Source organism: Schistocerca piceifrons, chromosome 7 (genome assembly GCF_021461385.2).
Source record: "Schistocerca piceifrons isolate TAMUIC-IGC-003096 chromosome 7, iqSchPice1.1, whole genome shotgun sequence".
In the NCBI taxonomy this organism is placed as follows: Eukaryota; Metazoa; Arthropoda; class Insecta; order Orthoptera; family Acrididae; genus Schistocerca; species Schistocerca piceifrons.
The window spans coordinates 484,733,114-484,759,652 of NC_060144.1; the positions used below are offsets into that span (position 1 = coordinate 484,733,114).

General features: G+C 40.5%; 1 protein-coding gene across 1 annotated transcript in view; it reads right to left on the reverse strand.

Annotated features, from left to right (window-relative positions):
* Positions 1-26,539, reverse strand: part of LOC124709036 (SH2 domain-containing adapter protein B) — a 134,194-nt gene that overhangs the window by 8,280 nt on the left and 99,375 nt on the right. Inside the window, exon 12 of the mRNA XM_047240683.1 lies at positions 4,181-4,340. Within this exon, the coding sequence (XP_047096639.1) occupies positions 4,181-4,340 (160 nt within the window). The remainder of the gene's footprint in view (positions 1-4,180; positions 4,341-26,539) is intronic.

Sequence of the window (26,539 nt, forward strand, 5' to 3'; positions counted from 1 at the left end):
ATCAAAATATTGCGAAACAAGCTATTTGTAATCATTTTGTACTAAGGAATTCTCTTATAGTGTAAAAGCAATGTTCCTGCAAAAACAATTTAAGATTTTTCCTAAAGCGGTACATGTTATCTGCTTCTTTTATTTTCTGTGGCAGTTTATTATACAGTTTTACACCTTCTTACAAGAAGCTATTTTGAGTCTTATATTTTTTCTGCCTGTCTAGGTGAAGACAGTGACTTGTTCTTGTACTATAGTTATGAAAACTGCTATTTGTGCTATAATTTTCTATGTTTTTCTTGATGTACACTATGGTTTGGAATATAAATTCACAAGGAACAGTTAGAATTTCCAACATTTTGAAAAGTTCTCTGCAGTGGGTCCACTTACTGCTTTTTCTTATAATTCTTACTGCTCTCTTTTGCATTTTAAATACTGTTTGTAAATTCTGAGCACTGTTTTCCCAGAAAATAATACCATAACTGATTACTGAATGAACATAACTAAAGTATACAGTTCTCAAATATTCACTACTGCATGCGGATACAAGGACTCTAAGTGCATAACATGTTGTGGATATCTTTTTTGAGAGTTTCATAGCATGTTCATTCCACTTCATTTGGCTGTCAACGTGCACCCTAAGAATTTTGTTGTAGGTACATCATCTATGGAGATGTTATCTAGTTTTAAATTTAAGGGACTCTGTTTCCTGTTCATTCTAAAGCATATTGTACTTGTTTTCTTTACATTGAGAGTTACTTTGTTTTCCTGAGACCATTTGTGAATATCCATCAGCACTTCAGTAAAATTTTCCAATATTTGTGCTGGTGTCTTACTGGTGATTACTGTGTTGCTGTTATCCACAAACAATATCTTCTCTCCATGGCCGATATGTTGCGGGAAATCATTTATATACCCCAGAAATAATACAAGGCCTAGTACACTTCCTTGAGGGACCCCAATGTTGATATATTGTGGATCAGATATATGTTTCTCAATGTACTTTGATCCACTGGAAACATGTGTGATCTCTACTGACTGTACTCTGTTTTCTAGATACGAATGAAACCATTTGAGAATCACTCCAATTATTCCTAGTGCCTCTAATTTATGCAACAGCTTCTGGTGGTCAACTGTATCAAATGCCTTAGCCAGGTCTAGGAAAAGGCCAGTTACATAGCTGTCTCATCTAGTGCTTCTAAAACTGTTTTTGTAAATTGTGCTATTACAGATTCTGTACCTCTACCAGGCCTGAAACTGTGCTGGTCATTGCAGAGGAGGTTCAATTTACTTAGATAGCTCAAAAGCCTGTTTTTCATTATTGTTTCTATCACTTTGGAAAAGCATGACAATAGGGCTATTGGCCTGTACTCCTCAACGTTTTCTACATCACCTTTCTTGTGAACTGGTAAAATTTTGGCATGCTTCAGAGAGTCAGAGAAGCAACCAGTTTTGAAGGATTCATTTCTGATTACTATTAGTGGAGCTTTGATACCGTTTATGCATTCCAGATATTTCACTGGGCATCTGAGCTCAATTCGAAGTGGGATTCATGACTGCAGACAATTCTGCTCCAGTCAATGAGGTACCAGGCCGAAGACAGACTGGAGATGCTCCAGACAGCAATGGGATACCAACGTGATTGTCGCCTGCCATACGACCTGACAATGATGAGTGGTCAGGAGTGCAATTTCATTTCTTTTGGTTTTCATCTGCAGCATCCTTACAGCACAGTGGTACGTGGACTGTGTTCTACACCCCATTTTGTTGTCCTTCATGACAAGCCATCCTGGACTTACATTTCAGCAAGATAATGCCCACAGGAGTTTCTACTGCTTGTCTTCGTGCTTGCCAAACCCTACCTTGGCCAGCAAGGTCGCCAGTTCTCTCCCCAGCTGAGAACATTTGGAGCGTTATGTGCAGAGTCCTCCAACCATTTCGAGATTTAGACGATATGACGCGCCAATTAAACAGAATTTTGGACGATATCCTTAGGAGGACATACAATTGTAATGGTACTTGAATTACGTAACCATTACGGCACCTCACCTCAACCTCTCGATACCAGCATTATTCTACTGTGTTTCTGTAAAATAGTTAACATATTTCTGTGACAACACTCAGATTTGATTTCATTAATGTAGAGGTACTTCGATACATCGATATGTATATATTGCAATGATATTATTCTTATGTGTATTCTTTCTTTTGTCACTATGGTCATTGCTGTACTAGTAACTCTGATTTTTGGGCGCGTAAGCGGTTATTAGAGAGTCAAGCTTTGGTCGTCATGTTAAAAAGGCGCAAATTGTAGTCAGTTTATGAAATGTGAACTTTAACAGTGAGGAAGATATTTTCAAGTATGTTTTATATTGTGAAGTGATGTTTTGGAACGAGTTACGAGATATTGCAACAAAAGTAATAAAAAAGAAGTGTAACTGAAATTCGGAGTATTGATTACTTTTTTACATCACCATTGTCCTAACTTGCAAAAGTTTAATCTTCAAGAATGGTTTCTGAAACACATCTATAAAACTTTTGAATATCGCAGAGTAACACCTAGGCCTCTTTGCATCCGAGCTTGGAATCATCACTACCTAGATTTTCGACGATTGAGCCATGAGTTTACAACGAGACCAGCGTGGGAAACACGAAAAGATGAGTGCCTAGTTTATCCATTATTTCAAGAAATGACTTTATTAACTGTGTCTAATGACACCTGCTACATAATATAACTTTGTTGTTGCCCGAAAATGCAATATTTAGCAGCGTGAGCAACACTACAATCATAATTAATTTTTGAGCTTTGTTGTGGTAGGGATGTTAGAAACTCTATGAATCAATGGCAAGCTCAATAACTGCTTGCATAATGGCCAGAGGTGGAACAACAAATTACGGACTTAATTTGTGAAGCTCTATCTCTTAAACAAATCCTCCACTTTTTTAAAATTGTAATTATTTGTTTGTTCGTGACATCACATCTACCTATATTCGTTTCATTCGGGTGTGCGTTTTTTGAGTGTATTGGGGAGAGTGGTACTTTACAAGAACTGCACTCTTCGGACAGACAAGTGCAACAAGAGAGGCAGGCCATCGCAGCCGAGTAAGGTGAAGAGCTACATCTACATACATACACCGCAATCCACCATACGGTGCGTGGCGGAGGGTACCTCGTACCACAACTAGCATCTTCTCTCCCTGTTCCACTCCTAAACAGAACGAGGGAGAAATGACTGCCTATATGCCTCCATACGAGCCCTAATCTCTCTTATCTTATCTTTGTGGTATTTCCGCGAAAAGTAAGTTGGCGGCAGTAAAATTGTACTGCAGTCAGCCTCAAATGCTGGTTCTCTAAATTTCCTCAGTAGCGATTCACGAAAAGAACGCCTCCTTTCCTCTAGAGACTCCCACCCGAGTTCCTGAAGCATTTCCTTTAGCACTCGCGTGATGATCAAACCTACCAGTAACAAATCTAGCAGCCCGCCTCTGAATTGCTTCTATGTCCTCCCTCAACCCGACCTGATAGGGATCCCAAACGCCCGAGCAGTTCTCAAGAATAGGTCGTATTAGTGTTTTATAAGCGGTCTCCTTTACAGATGAATCACATCTTCCCAAAATTCTACCAATGAACTGAAGACGACTATCCGCCTTCCCCACAACTGCCATTACATGCTTGTCCCACTTCATATCGCTCTGCAATGTTACGCCCAAATATTTAATCGACGTGCCGGCCGCAGTGGCCGTGCGGTTCTAGGCGCTACAGTCTGGAACCGCGTGACCGCTACGGTCGCAGGTTCGCATCCTGCCTCGGGCATGGATGTGTGTGATGTCCTTAGGTTAGTTAGGTTTAAGTAGTTCTAAGTTCTAGGGGACTTATGACCACAGCAGTTGAGTCCCATAGTGCTCAGAGCCATTTGAACCATTTTTTAATCGACGTGACTGTGTCAAGCGCTACACTACTAATGGAGTATTCAAACATTACGGATTCTTTTTCCTATTCACCTGCATTAATTTACATTTATCTATATTTAGAGTTAGCTGCCATTCTTTACACCAATCACAAATCCTGTCCAACACATCTTGTATCCCCCTACAGTCACTCAACGACGACACCTTCCCGTACACCACAGCATCATCAGCAAACAGCCGCACATTGCTATCCACCCTATCCAAAAGGCAAGGTAATACGCACCCCTGCCTCTCGAGCGGTAAGGAGACGTCGATGGAGCCCGGCTGCGCCGCGACTCCCGCCGGCAGGTCGAGCGACAGCGCTGGCCGTCGAAGAGGCGATGCGGACGACGACGCGTCGCCGCCGCCCAAGTTCAGGCTGAGGCCGGGCCGCGCGCTCACACCTGCAGCATTTCACAACACAACACGATCACAGGCGTCCGTAAAGATACGTTTACGTTAAGGCTGTCAGATTTTCTAAAATGAAAACTAACAACTTGTTATTTGTTTATACACTAAACCAAGTCGGTGATATCCTAGAAAGATTCCCTATCGATCGTGCGAACCCCTATCGATATATATCCAACGTTCGACTCGATGCCGACCACATGGCGCGAATTACGGTAAATGTTCAGTCACAGTCTAATAAATACAGTCACGGCAGTGGTGATAGTGGTTTGGCTCATCAGTGTACTGGGTGATTAAAAAGTCTGTATACATTTGAAAACTTAATAAACCACGGAATAATGTAGATAGACAGGTAGAAATTGACACACATGCTTGGAATGACAAGGGGTTTTATTAGAACAAAAAATAGCTAGACGCGTGAAAGGTCTCTTGCGCGCGTCGTTTGGTGGTGATCGTGTGCTCAGCCGCCACTTTCGTCATGCTTGGCCTCCCAGGTCCCCAGACCTCAGTCCGTGCGATTATTGGCTTTGGGGTTACCTGAAGTCGCAAGTGTATCGTGATCGACCGACATGTCTAGGGATGCTGAAAGACAACATCCGACGCCAATGCCTCACCGTAACTCCGGACATGCTTTACAGGGCTGTTCACAACATTATTCCTCGACTACAGCTATTGTTGAGGAATGATGGTGGACATATTGAGCATTTCCTGTAAAGAACATCACCTTTGCTTTGTCTTACTTTGTTATGCTAATTATTGCTATTCTGATCAGATGAAGCGCCATATGTCGGACATTTTTGGAACTTTTGTATTTTTTTGGTTCTAATAAAACTTTATGTCATTCCAAGCATGCGTGTCAATTGGTACGCCGCCCGATGTTGCCGTGCGGTGCTAGGCGCTTCAGTCTGGAACCGCGTGACCGCTACCGTCGCAGGTTCGAATCCTGCCTCGGGCATGAATGTGTGTGATGTCCTTAGGTTAGTTAGGTTTAAATAGTTCTAAGTTCTAGGGGACTGATGACCACAGATATTAAGTCCGATAGTGCTCAGAGCCAATCGATTTGTACCTCTCTATCTACATTATTCCGTGATTTATTCAGTTTTCAAATTTATACAGACTTTTCGATCACCCGGTATATCCGGGCTATTATAATGAAAAGTATTTATCAGTCTTTTTTTATTTCTGAAGAAAAGAATTTTATTTGTCTGTAATGTACTTACACTTGCCTTTCCAATTCACAAAACGAAGATACATTCTTGTTATGGGTTTCTCAGCTGCTGAATCATCCCAGACTTATTGTCGATTTCAAAATATCATAGTAACTGACAAGAAAGATAAGCGTAAGTGTAGTTGTGAAGTTAAGTATAAGCACAAGTGTCCTGATTTTTTCTCCTCGAGATCTGTTCGGCCTACTACTACAATCACTAGATTAGATTAGTACTTGTTCCACAGATCATGAATACAACACATCGTAATGATGTGGAACGTGTCAGGTTAATAAAAGGTGTCTATACAAGATATTAAATTACACAAAATATAACATGACACTTAATATATTTTTGGGGGGTGGGGGTGGGGGGGGGTGGAGAAATTACCCACTTACTATATCAAAAAATTCATCTAATGAGTAGAAGGAATTGTCATTAAGAAATTCTTTTAATTTCCTTTTAAATACTATATGGCTATCTGTCAGACTTTTGATGCTATTAGGTAAGTGACTTTTGTGGCAGCATAATTTACCCTCTACTGAGCCAAAGTTAGATTTAACCTTGAGTAGTGAAGATCGTCCTTTCTCCTAGTTTGTAGCCATGTACATTGCTATTACTTTTGAATTCATTCGGATTGTTAATAAAAAATTTCATAAGTGAATATATATATTGTGAGGCTACAGTGAAGATCTCTAGCTCTTTAAATAAGTGTCTGCAGGATGATCTGGGATGAGCTCCAGCAATTATTCTGATTACACGCTTTTGTGCAATGAACACTCTTTTACTCAATGATGAGTTACCCCAGAATATGATGCCAGAGAATGAAAATAGGCTTGGTAAGCTAATTTACTCAGATGTATATCGCCAAAATTTGCTGAACTCAAACGTTTCAGCAGATCCTCAGTGTGTTTTTTCCAGTTCAACCCCTCATCAATGCATACACCTAGAAATTTTGAATATTCTACCTTAGCTACCGATTTCTGATCGAAGTCTATATTTATTAATGGTGTTATTCCATTTAATGTGTGGAACTGTATACACTGTGTTTTGTCAAAGTTTAAGGAGAGCCCATTTGCAGAGAACCACTTAATGATTTTCTGAAAAACATCGTTTACAATTTCACCAGTTAATTCTTGTCTGTTGGGTGTAAGAGCTATACTTGTATCATAAAAGTACCAGCTTTGCACCTTCGTGAATATAGAATGGCAAGTCAACGAGGACACCTTCCCATACACCACAGTGTCATCAGCAAACAGCCGACAGCTGCAAATTCTGAACATCCTGTCCGTCAGATCACGTATGTATACAGAGAACAACAGTGGTCCTACGACACTTCTCTGGGACAGCCCTGACGATACCCTCCTCTTTGATGAATATTCACCGTCGATCACAACGTACTGGGTTCTAAGTTTCCTTTAATTTACGTCTATGGTCACAAACTTTTTGTTAACAGATTACCGGTTTCGGTCTTCAATGACCACCATCAGATCTGCAGCAAAAAATGGGAAAAACATAAATACACTCGCAAACTGTCTACAGCTTAAGAGCAATACATAGGCCACAATGAAAAGGAGTACTGACAAAATTTACATTTGTGCGCTTTAAATATGAAGAGGCATACCTGTTTCATAAAAAAACAAAGTCCTACTGTACTGCAGCCATAGTGGCATCGTCAAATGTTAAATGCGGAATCAGCAGATGCATCGTCAAAACCATATAAATAACATCACATGCATGAGCCATGTTGTCTGTAGCACTACTGTTTAAAACAAGCTGCCGTACAGTAGCCACAAGATGTTTGTGTTGTAAGTTCACCAGATGTCGCTAATGTCGGCATACATTAGCGTTCAATAATTAATTGAAACAGCGAAAATAATGGGGGGTACAATGGTTGAAGTCTGTAATAAGCTTATAACGTATAAAAGCCATTATAGTAATAAAAAGCAATAAAAGAAGAACACGACAAAAGTAAGATTGTTAAAAAAAGGAAGAGTTAAGAAACAGTGGTTGACATGTGTTCTAGTGCCAATATTCTAGATAATGACAAATATTAAACACCGTTGATAGTGCACCGAGTAATATTAAGCAACCATAAAACAAATCGCTAAAGTAGCCACAAATGAAAGAAAACATAGTGCTGCACATAGTCAGCGCCCTCTGTTAGCGTTAACGCCAGAATTCCGCGCAGGCGGGAAGTGGTTGGAGGAACGTGACCGGCAGAGGGCCCCTCGCACCCTGCGACACTCCGTTGCAAGAGAAGAATCTTTTTATGAAACAGGTATGCCTCTTCATATTTAAACCGGACAAATGTAAATTTTGTCACTACTAGTTTTCATTATGGTCTATGTATTGTTCTTAAGCTGTAGACAGTTTGCGAGTATATTTATGTTTTTCCCATTTTTGATGCAGATCTGATGATGGTCATTGAAGACCGAAACCGGTAATCTGTTAACAAAAAGTTTGTGACTATAGACGTAAATTAAAGGAAACATATACGGGTCACTGTTTTCTCGCGACAATGTCGCAGTTTGTGGTACTGCGTTCTGTTGCTTAAGAAGTCTATGAGCCATTCACTTATCTGGGAACCTATTCCGCAAGCTCGTACCTTCGTCAGTACTCTGCTGTGGATCGCAGCGTCAGATGCTTTTCGGAAGTCTAGGAAAATGAAATCGCCCTGTTTCCGTTCATCCACGGTTCACAAGAGAAAGGGCAAGCTGAGTTTCCGTGAGAGATGGTTTCTAAATCCGTGCTGAATCATGGACAGAAGCTTTTCTGTCTCACGGTAATTATATTCGAGCTTAGAATATGTCCAAGAATTCTACAGCAATGCAACTCTGTATCTGCGCTTTTTTCCAATGGCTTGGGATTTTCCGTTCGCATAAAAATTCGCAATAAATGCAAACTAAGCACGGGGTCAATGCCCATAGTACTCTCTGTAAAATCGAATTGGGATTGCATCAGGACCTGGCGCCTCATTTGTTTTCTACTCTCCCAGTTGTTTCTTTACGCCAGGGATGCTTATCTCTATGTCGTCCATAAGGGACTCTGTGCGATGGTCAGACGACGGTAAGCTTGTACGATCCTCCTGCGTGAATGATTTCTTGAACGCGAATTTTCATATTTCACCTTTACTTTTGCTGTTTTCTATTGCCACACCAGACTGGTCAACAAGTGGCTATGTAGAAAATGATTAAAGAATTCGAAAATTTAGGCAGAGGGAAAAAACAGTTGATCCGACGTCTGTCGAAGATGTAGCCGTAGCATTGCGGGAGGGGTCGAGAGCTGGTGTGCTATTATGCAGTGCATGGGGAATTGCTCGAACGTTGAACATGCCTACAAACTCGGCGCATAAAATCCTACGAAACATCATGCATTGCTGTCCATACAAAATCACCCATAGTGAGGAGTTTCTTCCTCCTAACTTGCCAGCAAGACGAACGTTCGCTCTGGAATTTCTTGCTCGTATGGAGCTTGACAATGAATAGCCATGGAACACTATGTGGACAGATGAAGCCCATTTTCGTCTTCAAGGACATGTAAATACGCAGCACTGCACAATATGGGCAACTAAAATCCGCATGCACATCAACCGGTATCACTTCATTCAGCAAAGGTAGCTGTGTGCTGCGGGTTGATCGCGTTGTTTTATCGTAGGACAATATTTTGTTGAGGAGATGGTTCCTGTCTGTCCTGTTACCTGCACCATCACTGGTAAAAGCTATGAGACTCCACTGCACACCAGTCATTCCAATTCTTCAGCGGCGTCGATTTGTGACTTGTTTTGCAAGATGGCGCTCCTCCGCACATTGCACAGCAAGTGGAGCAGTTGCTGCAGTGAAATTTTGGGAATGCTACAATTACCAGGTGTACCGGTATGAAATGAGCGTTAAGATACAAATGTGTCGATAGGGAACATTTGTTGTGAACGAGCCTTAATGTTTTTTTGTTAGGTTGGTATGACATATGTCAAAGATATTAATATACATCAAGTCATGGAACAAACATCATCATATGTTTTCATCGGGTTAACGATGTCGAATTTTGTACCAGAAAGTGATGATTTGCGGAAAGCATTAATTTTTTGTTTTCATTTGAAAAAAACTGCTGCAGAGTCGCATCGAATGCTTGTCGAGGCATATGGTGATCATGATCTATCAGAAGCAACATGCAAAAAATGGTTTCAACGGTTCCGAAATAATGATTTTGATGTAAGAAATGAAGAACGTGGAAGACCACCAAAAAAGTTCGAAGACGCCGAATTGCAAGCAATATTGGATGAAGAGGATACTTTGAGTCAGAAGCAAATGGCAGCAATGCTAAATGTTGCACAACAAACAATTTGTGACCGTTTGAAAGCTATGGGAAAGGTCCAAAAGTGTGGAAAATGGGTGCCACATGAATTGAATGAAAGACAGATGGAAAACCGAAAAACCATTTGTCAAATTATGCTTCAAGGACATGAAAGAAAAACAATTTTGCATCGAATTGTTACTGGCGACGAAAAATGGATTTATTTTAAGAATCCTAAACGGGAAAAATCATGGGATAATCCGGGACAACCATCAACATCGACTCCAAAACCAGATCGATTCGCTGGCCGTTGTGGCCGAGCGGTTCTAGACGCTTCAGTCTGGAACCGCGTGACCGCTACGGTCACAGTTAGGTTTAAGTAGTTCTAAGTTCTAGGGGACTGATGACCACAGATGTTAAGTCCCATAGTGCTCAGACCCATTTGAACCATTTTTTGAACCAGATCGATTCGGCAAGAAGACAATGTTCTGTGTTTGGTGGGATCAGAAAGGTGTGATGTATCACGAGCTTCTAAAACCCGGTGAAACTGTGAATACTAATCGCTGCAGACAACAAATGATCAGTTTGAGCTATGAATTGATCGAAAAAAGAGCAGAATGGGCCAGAAGACATGGCGAAGTAATTTTTTTACACGACAATGCACCTGCACACAAAGCAAAACTGGTTCAGGATACAATCAAAACACTTGGCTGGGAGCTAATACCCCACCCGCCGTATTCACCAGACTTGGCCTCTTCCGACTACCATTTGCTTTCATCAATGGGACACGCATTGGCTGAGGAACACTTCGAGAAGTCGAAAATTGGGTGTCTGGTTTGCTTCAAAAGACGAACATTTCTATTGGCGTGGTGTCCACAAATTGCCAGAAAGGTATAGAAAGCAATGGTCAGTACTTTGAATAAAATGTTTTTCCTTTCAATTCAAAATTAGTGTTTCATGTATAGAAAGCAATGGTCAGTACTTTGAATAAAATGTTTTTCCTTTCAATTCAAAATTAGTGTTTCATTTTCACAAAAAAAACGCTCATTTCATACCGGTACCCCTGGTATCAGCCGTCATTTCCCTACAGTCTGGTCGTCCAGGCCACCTGATTTTAGTCCATGTGACGTCTGGCTGTGGGATTATCTGAAAGACGTTGTGTTCAGTGTTTTGATTACAAACGTAGCTGAATTGATGCCACGCATTGCACAACGCATTCTGAATTAGATCCTATGACATTGGGGATCAGTCGTGGAACGTACTACTTCTCAATTTCAACTTGTGACAGAAGACACTGGACAGCATACTGAAATTGTCTCCCGCCAGTCTTACGACCGTTAAAAACCTATTTCATTGTTGCTTTTTAGGCGGTTTTTGGCTTTGGCACAGTTAACAACCGTTTTTCCCCATACGATCTGATATGATCTTACCGTGGTGGGTGGGCATACCTAAGGCCAGTATTAAGCTACCATATTTCCTTGACAAAGAAATATGGTCAAATATTCGTCAAATTTCTTTGACAAAAATCTTTGACTTGGCGCTTAAAAAGGGTATTACACTGTCGTCATATTTTTCGTCAAATTTCAAGATGGCGGACAACAACTTATTATGCGCTGCAGATGAGTACCACAATTGCATTGTGTGCGTACTTGGAAGAAAAGCGGCGGAAAGAAGGAAACATATTTGGATGAAGCCATAGGTATTACGTCGAGATAGTAAAAGCATTCAGCAAAATTTGTTACGAGAGCTGCAAGTGGAGGACGTCAAGTCTTATATATAAATTACTTACGAATGAATGAGAGTGTATTTCAGTATTTGCTCAGTAAAGTGCCTTATCATATTACAGAACAGAATACTCTCTTGAGAAATGCTATATGTGCAGAAGACAGGCGAGAGAGCTACCTCTCTTTACAACACAGCACTCTAATATCACATTGTACATTAGCCAAAATATTTCCAGAAACGTGTGAAGCGATTTATGAAGCACTGAAGAGGGAATATGTGAAGGTAAATAAATGTTTCGTACGCTATATGGGCAATAAGAACTAACTTTATTTTTGAATGATTTAAGTAATGGAATTAGTGTTCCAACAACCACAAAATTAATAAGTACGAAACAGATGAAGCGTTTTTTAACTTGCGGCACCCAGAGTTCAAAAATAGACAAAGTAGAATGGAAAGCTAAGAAAGAATTTGGTTTTAGAGTGTAACCACATTCTCTATTCCGGCTTGCTGGAAAGCTGCCTGGATGTTTCCAGATGTAGAGGTGGATGACTGTAGCGGTGATTTTGGACGTGAAGTCGCCTGCCCATCAACACAATTAATAGCATGCAATGTGTCCCTTACTCACCTCGAACCCCAGTCGAAGCAAGTTTATATAAAAAAAAGTCGAAGGAACACACCAACTTTGAAGAAATGTATACTAGCACACTACAGAGCTCCAAGCGGTTACATTGTACATTGCAGTGAACGGAAGACGAACGACTTTTGTGATCAAATCTACGGCAAGACCCTAGATCTTCGACCATAAATATAATAGACTGGCCATGACGTCATTTTCGTAGCTCCGACATCTCTGGAGTGAAGTCACGTGAATGTTGGCAAAACATGGTTGTTTCGTGTTGCGCTTATGGCTGTATTCAGCGTTTTGTCGGGGGAAATGGCATTACATTTCACGTGTAAGTGTTTCTATGATAGTGCAGATGCGTTTATTGAAATCTGCTGAAGTGACTTTTATATGTTTTTTACACTTACACGTAAATTAAAGTGTTGAAAGTGGTGCCTGTAAAGTCAGACTCATACTACATTTTGGAAAGTATCTGTGATAATTCGATTACAGAAGTAAGTATAACTGTTTCTTGTTCCTACTCATAGGTTCCCTAAGGATGAAAACCGAAGGCAGCTTTGGATACAGGCCCTGAAGCGAAAAAACTTTAAGCCATCTGCACATACGCGCCTTTGCTCCACGCACTTCGAGGAGAAATGTTTTGATAGGTTAGTTATTATTTACAATGTATATTTATAATTTGTATTTACGATGTCTGTCATTTTTAAACCTGATGTTTTTATAGTGCTAAGACTGGAGGGAATTGGCTAAGTAGTGATGCTATCCCGACACTTTTCGATTTTCCGGAGCATATGAAATCGAAGAGGCCTAAGCTCCGTAAGTCACACACTAGAAGGCGTTCGTTAGATGATGCCTCGTCTTCTGAAATCTGTGCTTCCAATGCCTGTAAGTCTGAATGTTGTTAGCATGTGTGTGACAACTGCGAGTTAGTAAAATATTGTATTAGAGCTGTAGCACGTTACGTTAAGTGCCATTTCGGACATGCTTCGCCCACAAATTATACCTCAAAACATGCATTTTTGTTTTGTTTACAGTGACGTTATGCGATATGGAAACGAACACCCTGAAAAACAAAAGTTTCAGGTATATTGGGGACTTTTCGAATAGCGGTTTGTGGCAAGACGGCAGATTAGCATCAAAGCCAGAAAGTTAGAGAATTTGCAGCGGTCATTTCGTGGGATGAAGAAGAAAGTCTTGTCTTTGAGATCTTTGATAAATAATCTTGAAAATAATCGTGATATAAATGAATCCCTGGCTAATTTTCTAAAGGTAAGTATATTTACAATGCCTGTCATTTTTAAAATGTATGACTGATTGCAGGTTGGAATACTTATTCTTAAATGATGTGGCTTTTTGCTATCAGATGCTGCCACCTGGTTCTTTGGAGTTGCTACAACGTGTCAGTAAAGGTAAAGAAGCAAATATGTATCCAGCAGCTCTTCGGACCTTTGCTCTAACACTAAATTTTTACAGTAGCAAGGCATATAGCTATGTAAGGAAAAATTTTAAAACATCACTGCCACATCCACGAATATTAAGAAAATGGTACAGTGTTGTTGATGGGGATCCTGGTTTCAGTAAAGAAGCAGCAATAGCGCTTAGAATAAAGAGTCAGGAACTCATTGGCAAAGCTAAGAAATTGCTTTGTGCATTGTCATTTGATGAGATTGCCATAAGGAAGCATGTTGAATTTTGTGGAAATAAGTTTATTGGTTACATAGATTATGGTGCAGATCTTGACAATGACAATCTGCCTGTTGCAAATGAGGTATTAACATTCATGTTGACTGCTGTTAATGGTTCATGGAAAATTCCAATTGGCTACTTTTTAGTCAATGGCCTGGGTCCTGTTAAAAAATCAAACCTACTTAAGGAGGCTTTGAAATTTACATATGATGCTGGAGTAGAAGTAATTTCTGTTACTTTTGATGGTGCTCACGTAAACACTGCAATGGTAGACGAGCTAGGGGCCTGCCTTTCAACGTGCAGAATGAAATCTTTTTTAAAACACCCTCTATGTAAGGATGATGTTTGCGTATTCCTTGATCTGTGTCACATGTTCAAGTTAATACGCAATACATTAGCTGGTAAAGGTGTCATTTTCGATGGAAACAGAAATACAATAAAATGGGATTATGTATTAAAATTACATGAGCTGCAAAAAGAAGAGAAACTTCTGGCTGCTACAAAAGTAAGAACAAAACACGTTGAGTGGTATCGTCATAAAATGAATGTAAGGATTGCTGTGCAAACATTTAGTGGTAGTGTAGCTAATGCTCTAGAATTCCATGACAAAGATTAGCAACTAGCTGACTTTAAATGATGTGAACATACAGTTAAATTTATAAGGACAATGAACAACCTTTTTGGTTGTTTCAATAGTAGGAATCTCCTGTCCAAAGGGTATAAATCACCTCTGTCAATGCAAACAGCTGGCCATATTTTACCATTTCTTGATGAAGTGGAAAAATATATTAAGGAGCTGAGACTTGAGGCTAATGGGCCATCTATTTTGTATACTAACAGAAAGACTGGTTTCCTTGGCTTTTTTGTATGTATACAGAGCCTAAGAAAATTATATGTTTCCCTCATAGATAGCTCTCAACCAAAGCTAAATTTCTTCCTTACATATTGCTACAGGACCACATAGAGGCATTTTTCAGCTCAATCAGAAGCTATGGTGGTGATAACAACAATCCCACAGCAGCTCAGTTCAAAGCAGCCTACAAACGATTGCTTATCCATCAGCAGGTAAGAGGGTCAGAATTTGGATCTACTTTGGATACTGCAGATTGTTCCATTCTCAGTGTATCTTCTGGACTGGATGTGATGCAATCTAACCCATTTACATCAGCTATCAATTGTAATTCAGAGAAGTTAGGCCTAGATGTTGCATCAGTCTCTCATGATCACTCATGCAGCATTCCTGCTGTCTCATTTGAACAGCTATCAAATTATGTACGGAATGTTGTTGCATACATAGCAGGATTCATTGTGCGTAAATTGACTAAGTCAGTACATTGTGTAGAATGTGCAAATTCCTTGTGTGGGGCAGTGGACAGTGACATTGAACTAATCAGAAGAAAGAATGTGGGAGGTTTAGTTACGCCTTCTGCTGACGTTATTAAAATTTGCAAAGCAGCAGAGCAAGCTTATCGGTTGCAACAGGCGAAGGGAATGTTGCAAAAGAAAAATGTCATGCTTGTTCTTGTTTCATGTTTCAGTTGTTGATTGTAGTGTTTTTCAATCCATCAATGAACATATTATGGACTTTGAGCCCACAGAAAATCACAGAAATGCTCTAATTAAATCAATTTTATTTGAGTATTTTAAAATTAGAAATCACCATTTTGGAAAGTCTGTGACAGAAACATTCCAGAAAGGTTGTGTGAGGAGTTTATACACAAAAACTGTGCTGTTTAAGGGACATTAAATATTCTATGCCTGATCCCTATTACATTAGAGTTAATAATTGCCAAGGTTATGTTGTTTATTATTATTAATGTTTGAACCTTGATGTCTACACAAAGTACAGACAGAGGTATCTGGAGTTCTTAGCCTTTCTAAGTGCCCGTACTGCATCCACAAAGCCTTTTTCAATATATGTTTGGACTTTACTTCTGTTTTCAGACCAATTGGATTCATTTGTTTTATGTAAACCTAGATATACTTTTGCTCTTAACAGAATATATATTTATGTACTGTCTTTTTTTATATTTTTGTTCCTTCTAGGTCTGTATGTTGTGTTGTTAATTTGTTTGGGCCCTTATATTTTTACTAGATTTATTCTCTTGTCAGTGTCTTCTATATCTTTTTATCTGTTAAACATTGTTCTGCCCTCTTAGAATATGGGCTTAAGAAATAAATCTGTTGGAAAATATTGTGTTGTAAGAAAGAAAATGTGAAATAAAATTTTGTAAGAAATAAAATAATGTTGTGAAATAAAGTATTGAGTTAATTTTTTCTGAATATCTATTTTTTCCCAAGAGATGTTAGTTTTCTTTGAATACTTGCAGCAACTGAGAAAAAAGTGTAATAAATTTAAAATGAGAAAAGCACTTGAAAGAAACCACATGTATTTCTTTTCATGTTATCTATGGAAACTCAAACCCCCAAAAGTTGTTTCACGTAAAAGTTTAAACCAGTTTCCTGATTCTTAGTCAACTGTAGTTGGTGCAATGGATTGTGTTCACTTCGGTAAATTGTCTGCTATAGATACGTAATAGCCACCAGGTAGTAAGGATTTGTCAGATGAGATTGTAATACAAAATTCAGTAGGCTCTGAGTGAAGCATGTACAGGTACATATATTTCATTCATATGCAACAGCTTTCAAAATTTGCTAAGAAACTTAGTGAAAATGTGAGATTGTGCATGGTGTCGGTAGTGCATGTTTGTAAACATCATTGGAGTGTCAAGCACAAAAGTATTTCTATTATCTCAGTTGTTACTGCAATGGACAGTGTTCACCTCTGGCAATATTCATCCACTACAGACACCAGGTACTAAGGATTTGTCGCATAAGCTTGCAATAAGAAATTCGGAATGCTGTTTGAGTGAAGCAAGTACAGGTATATATATTTCATTCATATGCAATAATTTCCAAAATTTGATACACAACGTCATGAAAATGTGACATTGTGCATGGCATTGGCAGTTTATGAACTCTGCAGAAAACAGACCTCACTTTTCAGTGCAAGACCAACTTTTCCTATCTGTAAAGGTTACTCCTAAGGTAAGCCTAAAATGTCTGTTAAAAAAGTGAGTTTTTAAGATCTAGGTTGACTAATTGTCTTCTGCTGCATTTGTAGTAAGCTATTCAAATTGTTCACAAACTGCAATGATAATCATTAATATGTAATTAAAGGGGAGTTTTATTTGATTTATGCTCACATGATTATTATGCAGAGGCAAGGAAAAATTTCCTCACGATCCCACACAGTGTCAGAACAAAATCAGATCACTGTACAGGCAATATTTTTCTAAAATAAGAGCCCCTATTCTTATTGTACTGAGAGACTGCCAAATGTTTTTGTTTTGGCAGATGAGCTCTAACCTGTTTGTGCCCTGGAAAATAGCTCTTAATCCGGATGAGGGTCAGTACAGTTTTGCGATATTAGGAGTGAGAAGTGTCCCTTAGATAGTTTTCTTAAAAAATTATATACTGTCACAGTTCATTGTGGGAATTATTTTGCAGTTTGTTTCCCCACAGAATGACTATCTTAAGACAGAAGTTGACAACAGTGTTTTAACCTTGAAAAGAGTTTTCCTTGAGATTGCTTTTATCAACTGTGATGAAATACCTGTTAAAAAATTAAAATCATTGCATAGTCTCTTGGAACTTTTAATTTATGGCCTGCCCTGGTTAAATTGAGAGCTGTAACGACTGTTTCAGTTGAAATTTTATAGGTGTTTCTGGAGTCATAATTGACATCTTTTACTACAGTGCACAATATTCACTTTGGTATATGCATTATTCATTTTGAGGCACTTAAAAGCCTACAGGTAGCAAGGAGTTGTATATTCAAGTGAGATTACAATAGGGTAAGATCACCTATAGTCGACACATTAAGAGAATTTTTTCTACCTTCTAATACTATTAAATAAATGTAGGCTCCAAAATTATTTTCTGAAACTTCAAAGTCTCACCTTTCATCAAAAATATCATTTTTTGAACTGATAGTTTAAACTTTTGTAAAAATATTGGGAAATGAACCTTTGAAGTACACCTAAAATTGATACTGAAAATTTTGGTACCTCTAGTTGACATAATTCCCATATCCCATTTTCTTTTATAAGTGACTGGAGCTCAAAACGCGGCGAATCCAATGTTTAAAGTTTTGACACGCGCCCACTCTTACTGTTTAAAAGAATTTAACGAAATTTTACTTTAATCGATAGTTTATGGTAATTTCGTCCCGCTGCGCACCAGAGTGGCGCTCGATGTATTTGTTAGATTTTATAAATGGCACTGTGAACAAATCCAGGTCAAATGTAGTTTTGGCATAATGTTTCGCAAATAAAAAGTAATTTTTGTTGGAAGCGTTTGGCAGTCAATTGAGAACTGTGGGGAAAATACGATACAAACACAGGATGGCAGACTGCTGATTTGAAATCCCGCCACGTTTTGCCAACAGTCACGTGGTTTATGTTGGAGCCACACCAGCCCTATTGCTTCTGCACAGCAAGGCCAGTCTACTAGTATCTATGGTCGAAGCCCTAGATTTGATTATATTTCTTTGACGACAGGCGAGATTTGACAAAGTTTCGTATTAAACCATCAAATTTCTTTGACATAAACATTTGACATATCAACTTTGACAAAGAAATGTGATAGTGTAATACCGTCCTAACCACAGTCTAACATAATAGTCGCGACACTCCGCCTCTGTTTTTGTTACCCACTGTGACTGCAGCGCACCAAGCGGCCAGGAAGTTATACTGTTGAGTTCGCCGAGATCTTGCGAAAGCCAAAAGGGAAACGTAATTGTTTCTATTGGTCTGTAGTATGCTTTTCACGAACGGGAGCGTCTGTAGCGCAATAAATTGCAGCACCAACAAGAAGAAGACACAACTTTTTTTTTTTTTTTTTTTTTTTTTTTTTTTTTTTTTTTTTTTTTTTTTTTTTTTTTTTTTTTTTTTGCGTTTCCTGACGACCCTAGGAGGTGTGAACCGCTACATTACAGAACAGTTTATTTACTGTTTTCTTGTAACCTACAGATATTTACTGGAGAATATCGTGTTCTTTAAGAACAAAAAATACTAGTAAACAGCAGAAGACATGACCTTTTGCAGCAAAACGTCGTATATCTACTCAAAAACGCAAAGTTTTCTTCACTATACTTCCAGTCAACTCAGTGAATATGGAACATAGGGAACGTGAATGGAATGCAATACCTAAATTATTTAACGTAGCACATAAAATACCACAACTGTAGCTGAAGGAAAAACCACACAGACTGATAATAAAAGAACAAAAGCAATATAACTGTTTCCCCGACACAGAAGAAACCAGTTCAACAATTGTAGCTGCACATGAGCCACAAGCGGCAAGAATCTTCAACACATTCATTTTTGGAGCAAAAGTAATTACATTTACAAAAATATTCACGTATTAGAAAGCCACTTGAAGTGTAAGACTGTGCGAAACATTAGGCTCCCTACAAAGTCCTTAGGTGTCAATAAAAATGCCTATCATAATAAGAACAGACAGGGAAGGAAATATATTCTTCTTATGCATGAAATATATGCTTGTATTCTCTTGTTTTCATAGGAGTTAGCCGCAATTATACGCATCTTAGATAGTATTTCTTTATCATTAAGCTGTAGCTTATGTCACTGAGCCGGGGATATACGACTGTTTGTACACGTATTGCGTGATCATTCACGTCTGTTGATAATTTATTAATGCTTGGAACGCAAGGATGTAATAACTCTTTGACTAAGTAACTGGGAACATAACCAAAAAGAAACTCCAATTTTACGGCTGCTTTCTAGCGGCTTCGGGCGCTAGTGTAGTACCAACTGACAGACAGTAACAATTTTCACAGCAGTGAGTGTCGCGACTGTATATGTTAGACTGTGGTCCTAACAAACAGTGCTAGAACTGTTGAATGCTGACTTAAATGCTGAACCGTTCTCTGCAATGTGCCGAGTAACGTTCATGAGCAACTCACACCATAATCATAGTATTGCGATTCATCTGCCATTTGTAGCCGAACCCAATTACTTTATGACGCTTCCAGCGTCAACTAGTGAGAAAATTTTCGTTAATTTTTTTTTGTTTTTTCCGTGACGTTTCCCCTGCGTCAATAATGTGCTGTATAAATTTGACATATTTCTGAGCAGTGCTTCTCTTTCTACAGCGTTTTGAAACTGGAACTTTAGTTATCGACTCTGTATTTATTAGGGTACTTAATTTCCTATCTCGATCAATCACATAAGGCAAACGCTATGACGGTTCCTACAAACAACATTATTGTGCTTCCTTTTCCCCGTCGCCTAGCTGAGTTGGTGCTCTGTGTAATGACTTCGATGCCGATAGGACGTTAATCCCAGAAAAAGGATCTATCTTTTGACAGATCGTGTCTGGGTCTCACGCAGGTGTGGCGGAGCTGGCGAGGTCTCCCCGAGGGCTCCAGACGGTGCTCCGTCTTGCGGCCGTCGTGTAGCGCTAAGTGAATTGGCCGTGCTGGGGCTCTCCGGCAATCCATCAGCCCCGCCGTCTGGACGCAGCGGCCGGTCCTTCTTGGCCAGGTCAGTCCTAATCTGCGGCCACGCCGCGTTGATGGATGGCTGGCAGGTGCACCAGATGCACCTGTCTTGGAATCGGCCGCTGCTCGGTCAACATCCGTTACGGTCTCCCGTTATTCTTGTATGGCTCCACCCGTCTCAACACTGTGGGTACATCGATAGAGCAGCATGCGGCTGATTACCTTTTAAACTCCTACTTTCAACTGCTGACGCGTGCTCTTAACAACAAACTGAAACATCTACATTTACATCCACGTGATTACTCTGCTATTCGCAATAAAGTGCCTGGCAGAGGGTTCAATGAACCACCTTCATGCTGTCTCTCTACCGTTCCACTCTGTAACGGCACGCGGGAAAAACGAGCACTTAAATTTTTCTATGCGAGCCCTGGTTTCCCGTATTTTATCGTAATGATCATTTCTCCCTATGTAGGTAGGTGCCAACAGAATGTTTTCGCAATCGGAGGAGAAAACTGGTGATTAAAATTTCATGAAAAGATCCCGTCGCAACGAAAAACGCCTTTGTTTTAATGATTGCCACTCCAATTCACGACCACCGCGGCCGGCTCCGACATCCTTCTCAATCTGTTTAGTGTATTCATCTCTTCGTCTCCCTCTGCGATTTTTACCCTCCACGCTGCCCTCCAATACTAAATTGGTAATCTCTTTATGCCTCAGAATATGCCCTACCAACCGATCCCTTCTTCTATTCAAGTTGTGCCACAAATTTCTCTTCTCTCCAATTCTATTCAATACCTCCTCATTAGTTGTGTGTTCTACCCATCCAATCTTCAGCCTTCTTCTGTAGCACCACATTTCGAAAGCTTCTATTCTCTTCTTGTCTAAATTGCTTATCGTCCATGTTTCACTTCCATACATGGCTACACTCCATACAAATACTTTCAGAAACGACTTCCTGACACTTAAATCTATACTCGATGTTAACAAATTTCTCTTCTTCAGAAATGCTTTCCTTGCCATTGCCAGTCTACATTTTATATCCTCTCTACTTCGACCATCATCAGTTATTTTGCTCCCCAAATAGCAATACTCATTTACTACTTTAAGCGTCTAATTTCCTAATCTAATTCCCGCAGCATCACCCGATTTATTTCGACTACATTGGCGCGATAAGTCACACAAATCTGAAGGCTGTAAATTTAACTAAATACTTAGGGATTACAATTACAAATAACCTAAATTGGAACGATCACATAGATAATATTGCGGGTAGAGCAAACCAAAGACTGCGATTCATTGGCAGACCACTTAGAAGGTGCAACAGTTTTACTAAAGAGACTGCTTACACCACGCTTGTCCGCCCTATTCTGGAGTATTGCTGTGCGGTGTGGGATCCGTATCTGGTGAGACTGACGGATGACATCGAAAAAGTACAAAGAAGGGCAGCTCGTTTTGTATTATCGCGAAATAGGGGAGATAGAGTCACAGACATGATACGTGAATTGGAGTGGCAATCATTAAAACAAAGACGTTTTTCGTTGCGACGGGATCTTCTCGTGAAATTTCAAGCACAAGTTTTCTCCTCAGATTGCAGAAACGTTCTGTTGGCACCCACGTGCACAGGGAGAAATGATCATCACGATAAAATAAGAGAAATCAGGGCTCGCACAGAAAAATTCAACTGCTCGTTTTTCCCGCGTGCCGTTCGAGAGTGGAACGGTAGGAAGACAGCTTGAAGGTGGTTCACTGAACCCTCTGCCAGGCACAGTAATCACGTAGGTGTAGATGTGTTCAATGATCGCCCGTCACGATCACTCGACACATACTTCCGTCCGCGTAGTGGCTTAAGGATGAGGTTTCTCCGCTTTCCCAGTATGCGGTATAACTCTTCGATACGGTGACCATTGAAACACCAAACACTTCGGCTACCTCGGTTTTGGAAGCACCCACCATAGGAGCACCAACAATTTTCCTATATTCGGATGCACTTAGCTCCGATGTAATGCAATCGCAACTACACAGGACACTGTTCTGACCGTGACTGACATTTGCAACGTACTGAGAACATTGCGGAGGTGACGTTCGTGGCCAGATACAATGGCGCAACCTGCATGCTTGGCTAGCATCTGTATTTATGTTCAAGCAGATATTACTCTGCGGTCTTTCTATATTTTTGCCCATCACCCGTAAGTATGTGGCAGGCGACCACGTCAGCCGCAACCACATTTTTAGACCTAGAAAGAGCGTATGACCGAATAGATTATGACAATCTACTGCAAACAATGTCTGTTCTCGGTTTTCATCCCATCTCACCGCTTCATGTACCTGTGGCACATAGTCAAGATTAAAAATAAACGAAACGCTCGCGAAACCAATCTCTTTTTAAAGATGACTTCGACTGGGTTGTCCTTTGTCCGCTAGTTTGTTCGCGGTCGCTACGGAACTCCTGCGACGACATATCCACCACGCACTATCGGACATGACTCTATATGGCCTCTAATTAGTGATCCGTGCCTATGCAGACGACTCTACATTGATACTCCAAGAGGGCAGAGACACGCAGCTCGTCCAACAGATTCTGCGTAACACTGCACTGCCGAACATACGCATAGCTGCAGTCTTACCCGTAGGTCGAATTCCACACGAACTGCAACACCCTTGATTATCATGAATTGAAATTCAGAAACATCTGGACTTATTCTTTACTGCCTGCCCAAATGATATGATAAGTATTAGCTGGCGCATTACAGTGCAAAATACCAAAGGGATATTGCGTAGGCAGGTCCTGGCGTCTACAACTTGGTACGTCTGGCAATGCAATGTATTCAAAGTACCTTTCAAAGTCCTCGCCACACGCAAAAAGTTAGGGAGACTTGGACTTGGTTGTAAAAATCCAGAAAACCACTGCACTGCCACTATCTTTAAAAAGGCGTACAAAATTATCAGTACGACAGCATAACTAAATATCTTTATGAATCCTTCCATCACAGAATTGACCCATCGCTGCCTCGGGCTGTCGCTATTAATTTTGTACCACAATACTTTGCCGTCTGCTACCAAACTCTGAAACCACAGGGCGAGAGGTGCTATGTAGTCCCACGTCATTCACGTGCGACGCTTTGCTTAGCCCTCATCCAGTTCATTCCTCTCCCCCCTCCCCTCCTTCCAGGGACCAACTTTCCGCAGCTCAGTTTGACAAGGTATGGAGCAACGTCTTCCATCGAATGATGGTCACCTTCGTGCAGACAACGTGGTATGGACTCGCCACCAACACCGTGCCGAAGCGTAGAAATTTGAACCTAGCCTACCTTGCACAGAGACCGCTCAGCAACCATTGTCGAATTCCCTGTGCCACAGAAAACATCGATTCTCAAGTCGGGACCAAAACATCATTTGAAATTTGACGAAATAGAAACTGGTTCTTATTAGCAGGACAGCGCCTCACATAATCACGACATCGCATTTGTTACAGCCGGATCGGGAATGTTTCCGTTGGCCAAACATTACAGTTTAGTTGGCTGGGCACTTCGTGTACTATGCCCTATAAACGATACTCACCAGTCTTGAACACTTCAGGGAACACCGTGATAATCATCATTGATACCCAATGAAGCGCCTGTGAACGTGGTGAGAATCTGCTTTTCATAATTATATTTGGATTATAGTGTTCACATCTTAACCGAAGACCACACCCATCCTATCTCCACCCCCTTGGCCCAGTGGCCCTACCTTCTTCCACCAACACCTGAAGAGAATTAGCGACTAAACTTTTTTGTTGCAATTAATTCCATTAGACTGTTTAAGTATGATTTTAGTCTGTGAGGGAGGGAGGTGAATCAACAAGTAATAGGAATACTACGAATATTTGAGAATTCATGTTATTGAACTACGTGCTGTTTCATTTTAACAGAATATTTCTTTAATTCCAGCAACTTCAAACCACGTTGCTGAGGGCTGCCGCCGCATCCACGAGCAGTAAAACAACAATTGTGATTTTGGTAAAAAATCTGGAAGAATATCAACACTCGAGTACTTTCGTCTAACGTAGCGACTCTGATTACTTGATACTTCACCACAAAAAAAGGCTTTTCTGAAACAGTTGACCACGTATCCTCATAGTGAATCGTGTCAACTAATAGCCTCCGCTGCATACGTCTTCACTTGATGAGATCAAAAGCAGATTTTATGTCAGACGCGGAGAAAATTGGCTTGTGTTATTAGGTCAGCAGCCGAATATATTACAGTGGAGAATACACGGCGGGACAAAAGTTACGGGATATCGATATGCACACGTACAGATGGCAGTACTATCGCACGCACAATATACAGGGTGGTCCATTGATAGTGACCGTGCCAAATATCTCACGAAATAAGCATCAAACGAAAAAAACTACAAAGGATGAAACTCGTCTAGCTTGAAGAGCGAAACCAGATGGCGCTATGGTTGGCTCGCTAGATGGCGCTGCCATAGGTCAAACGGATATCAACTGGTTTTTTAAAAATAGGAACCCCCATTTTTTATTACATATTCGTGTCGTACGTAAAGAAATATGAATGTTTTAGCTGGACCACGATTTCACAGAACGTGGAGTGCGGAGCTTGTCTGCTCTGTAAAGTAGGATGGTGATCTGTGGCATCTCTGCCGAAAGAGCACATTGCTGGTGCACGCACAAGTATTTCGTAGCACACTGTTCAAGGAGCTCCGCAGCAGACCACCCCTACGTGTTCACATGTTGACCCAATGGCTTCGTCAATTACGATTGCAGTGGGCACGGGTCCATTCGGATTCGACCGCCGATCAATGGAAACGTGTCGGCTCTTCGACTGAATCACATTTTTTCTACACTATGTCGCTGGTCGTCTCCACAAACGAGGTGAACAGCAACTCGAAATATGCTGCATGTCATGGACGCAGGCGTGTGGGAGCAGTATAATGCTATGGGAGAAATTCTCCTGCTCTTGTATGGGACCTATGGTAGTATTGGAATACCCGCTGACAGCTGCAAACCACGTACATCCCTTCATGCTTGATGTCTTCCTCGACGGCTATGTCATCTTTCAGCAGTATAATTGTCCGTGTCTTCGAGTCAGAACCGTGCTACAGTGGTTTGAGGAGCATTATAGCGAACTCACATTGATGTCTGGCGACCAAATTCACCTGATGTACATCCTATGGAACCTGCCTGGGCCACTACCGGGCGCCATCACCGCGCACACTTATTTACGCGAATTACATGACCTAGACGTCTACTGCCAGATACCTCCACAAACTTACCAACAAACTGTCGGATTTCTGATACGCAGAAGCAATGATTTATTTCGTTTCAAAGATGATAAAAAAATGGCTCTTAGCACTACGGGACTTAACTTCTGAGGTCATCAGTCCCCTAGAACTTAGAACTACTTAAACCTAACTAACCTAAGGACATTACACACATCCATGCCCGAGGCAGGATTCGAACCTGCGACGGTAGTGGTCGCGCGGTTCCCGACTGTAGCGCCTAGAACCGCTCGGCAACTCCGGCCGGGAAAGATGATCAAACAAGCTGTTAAGTAGGTTGTCATAATGTTTTGGATCATCTGCGTATAAAATTTCATGAACCACTATTAAGAGAAAGATCTAGAGATAGTCGTCATTCACCTGCATATCGCTTCCATCGGGGGCATGAATAGAAAATTAGACTAAATACCGCACGTCCAGAGGTATTTTAACAATTCTTCCCGCGTTCCAACACGATGAATGGAGGATGTAGAAATGTTGTGTGTAATTAAGTTCGAAATGATTTAAATTTATTGATACGTTCGATACTCTTTGCATACAGTACCGAAAACTAAGGTTGGCAGCGAACATAAACAGGTGAATGTCGGTCCGGAGTCATCAATCGACCCGAAACTTCTTACGAAATGCTGGTCCTGTCAGCCACCGCGCCGAGAGCTGCTTAGAGTGAAAGATTAATAAGGTGGTATTGGTTGAAGTAGTATGGGCTTGTGGTAAAGAAAGCGACAGGTACAATCGAAATCCTTTAAACTCTTCCCCTTTAGGTGTTCTGTCTCTGTTTTTTTTTTTCTTTTCCTTTTTTTAATCGCGCCTGAGGGAGAAAGGTAGGCAGCACCAATGACGTGACAGGGTCGCTGATA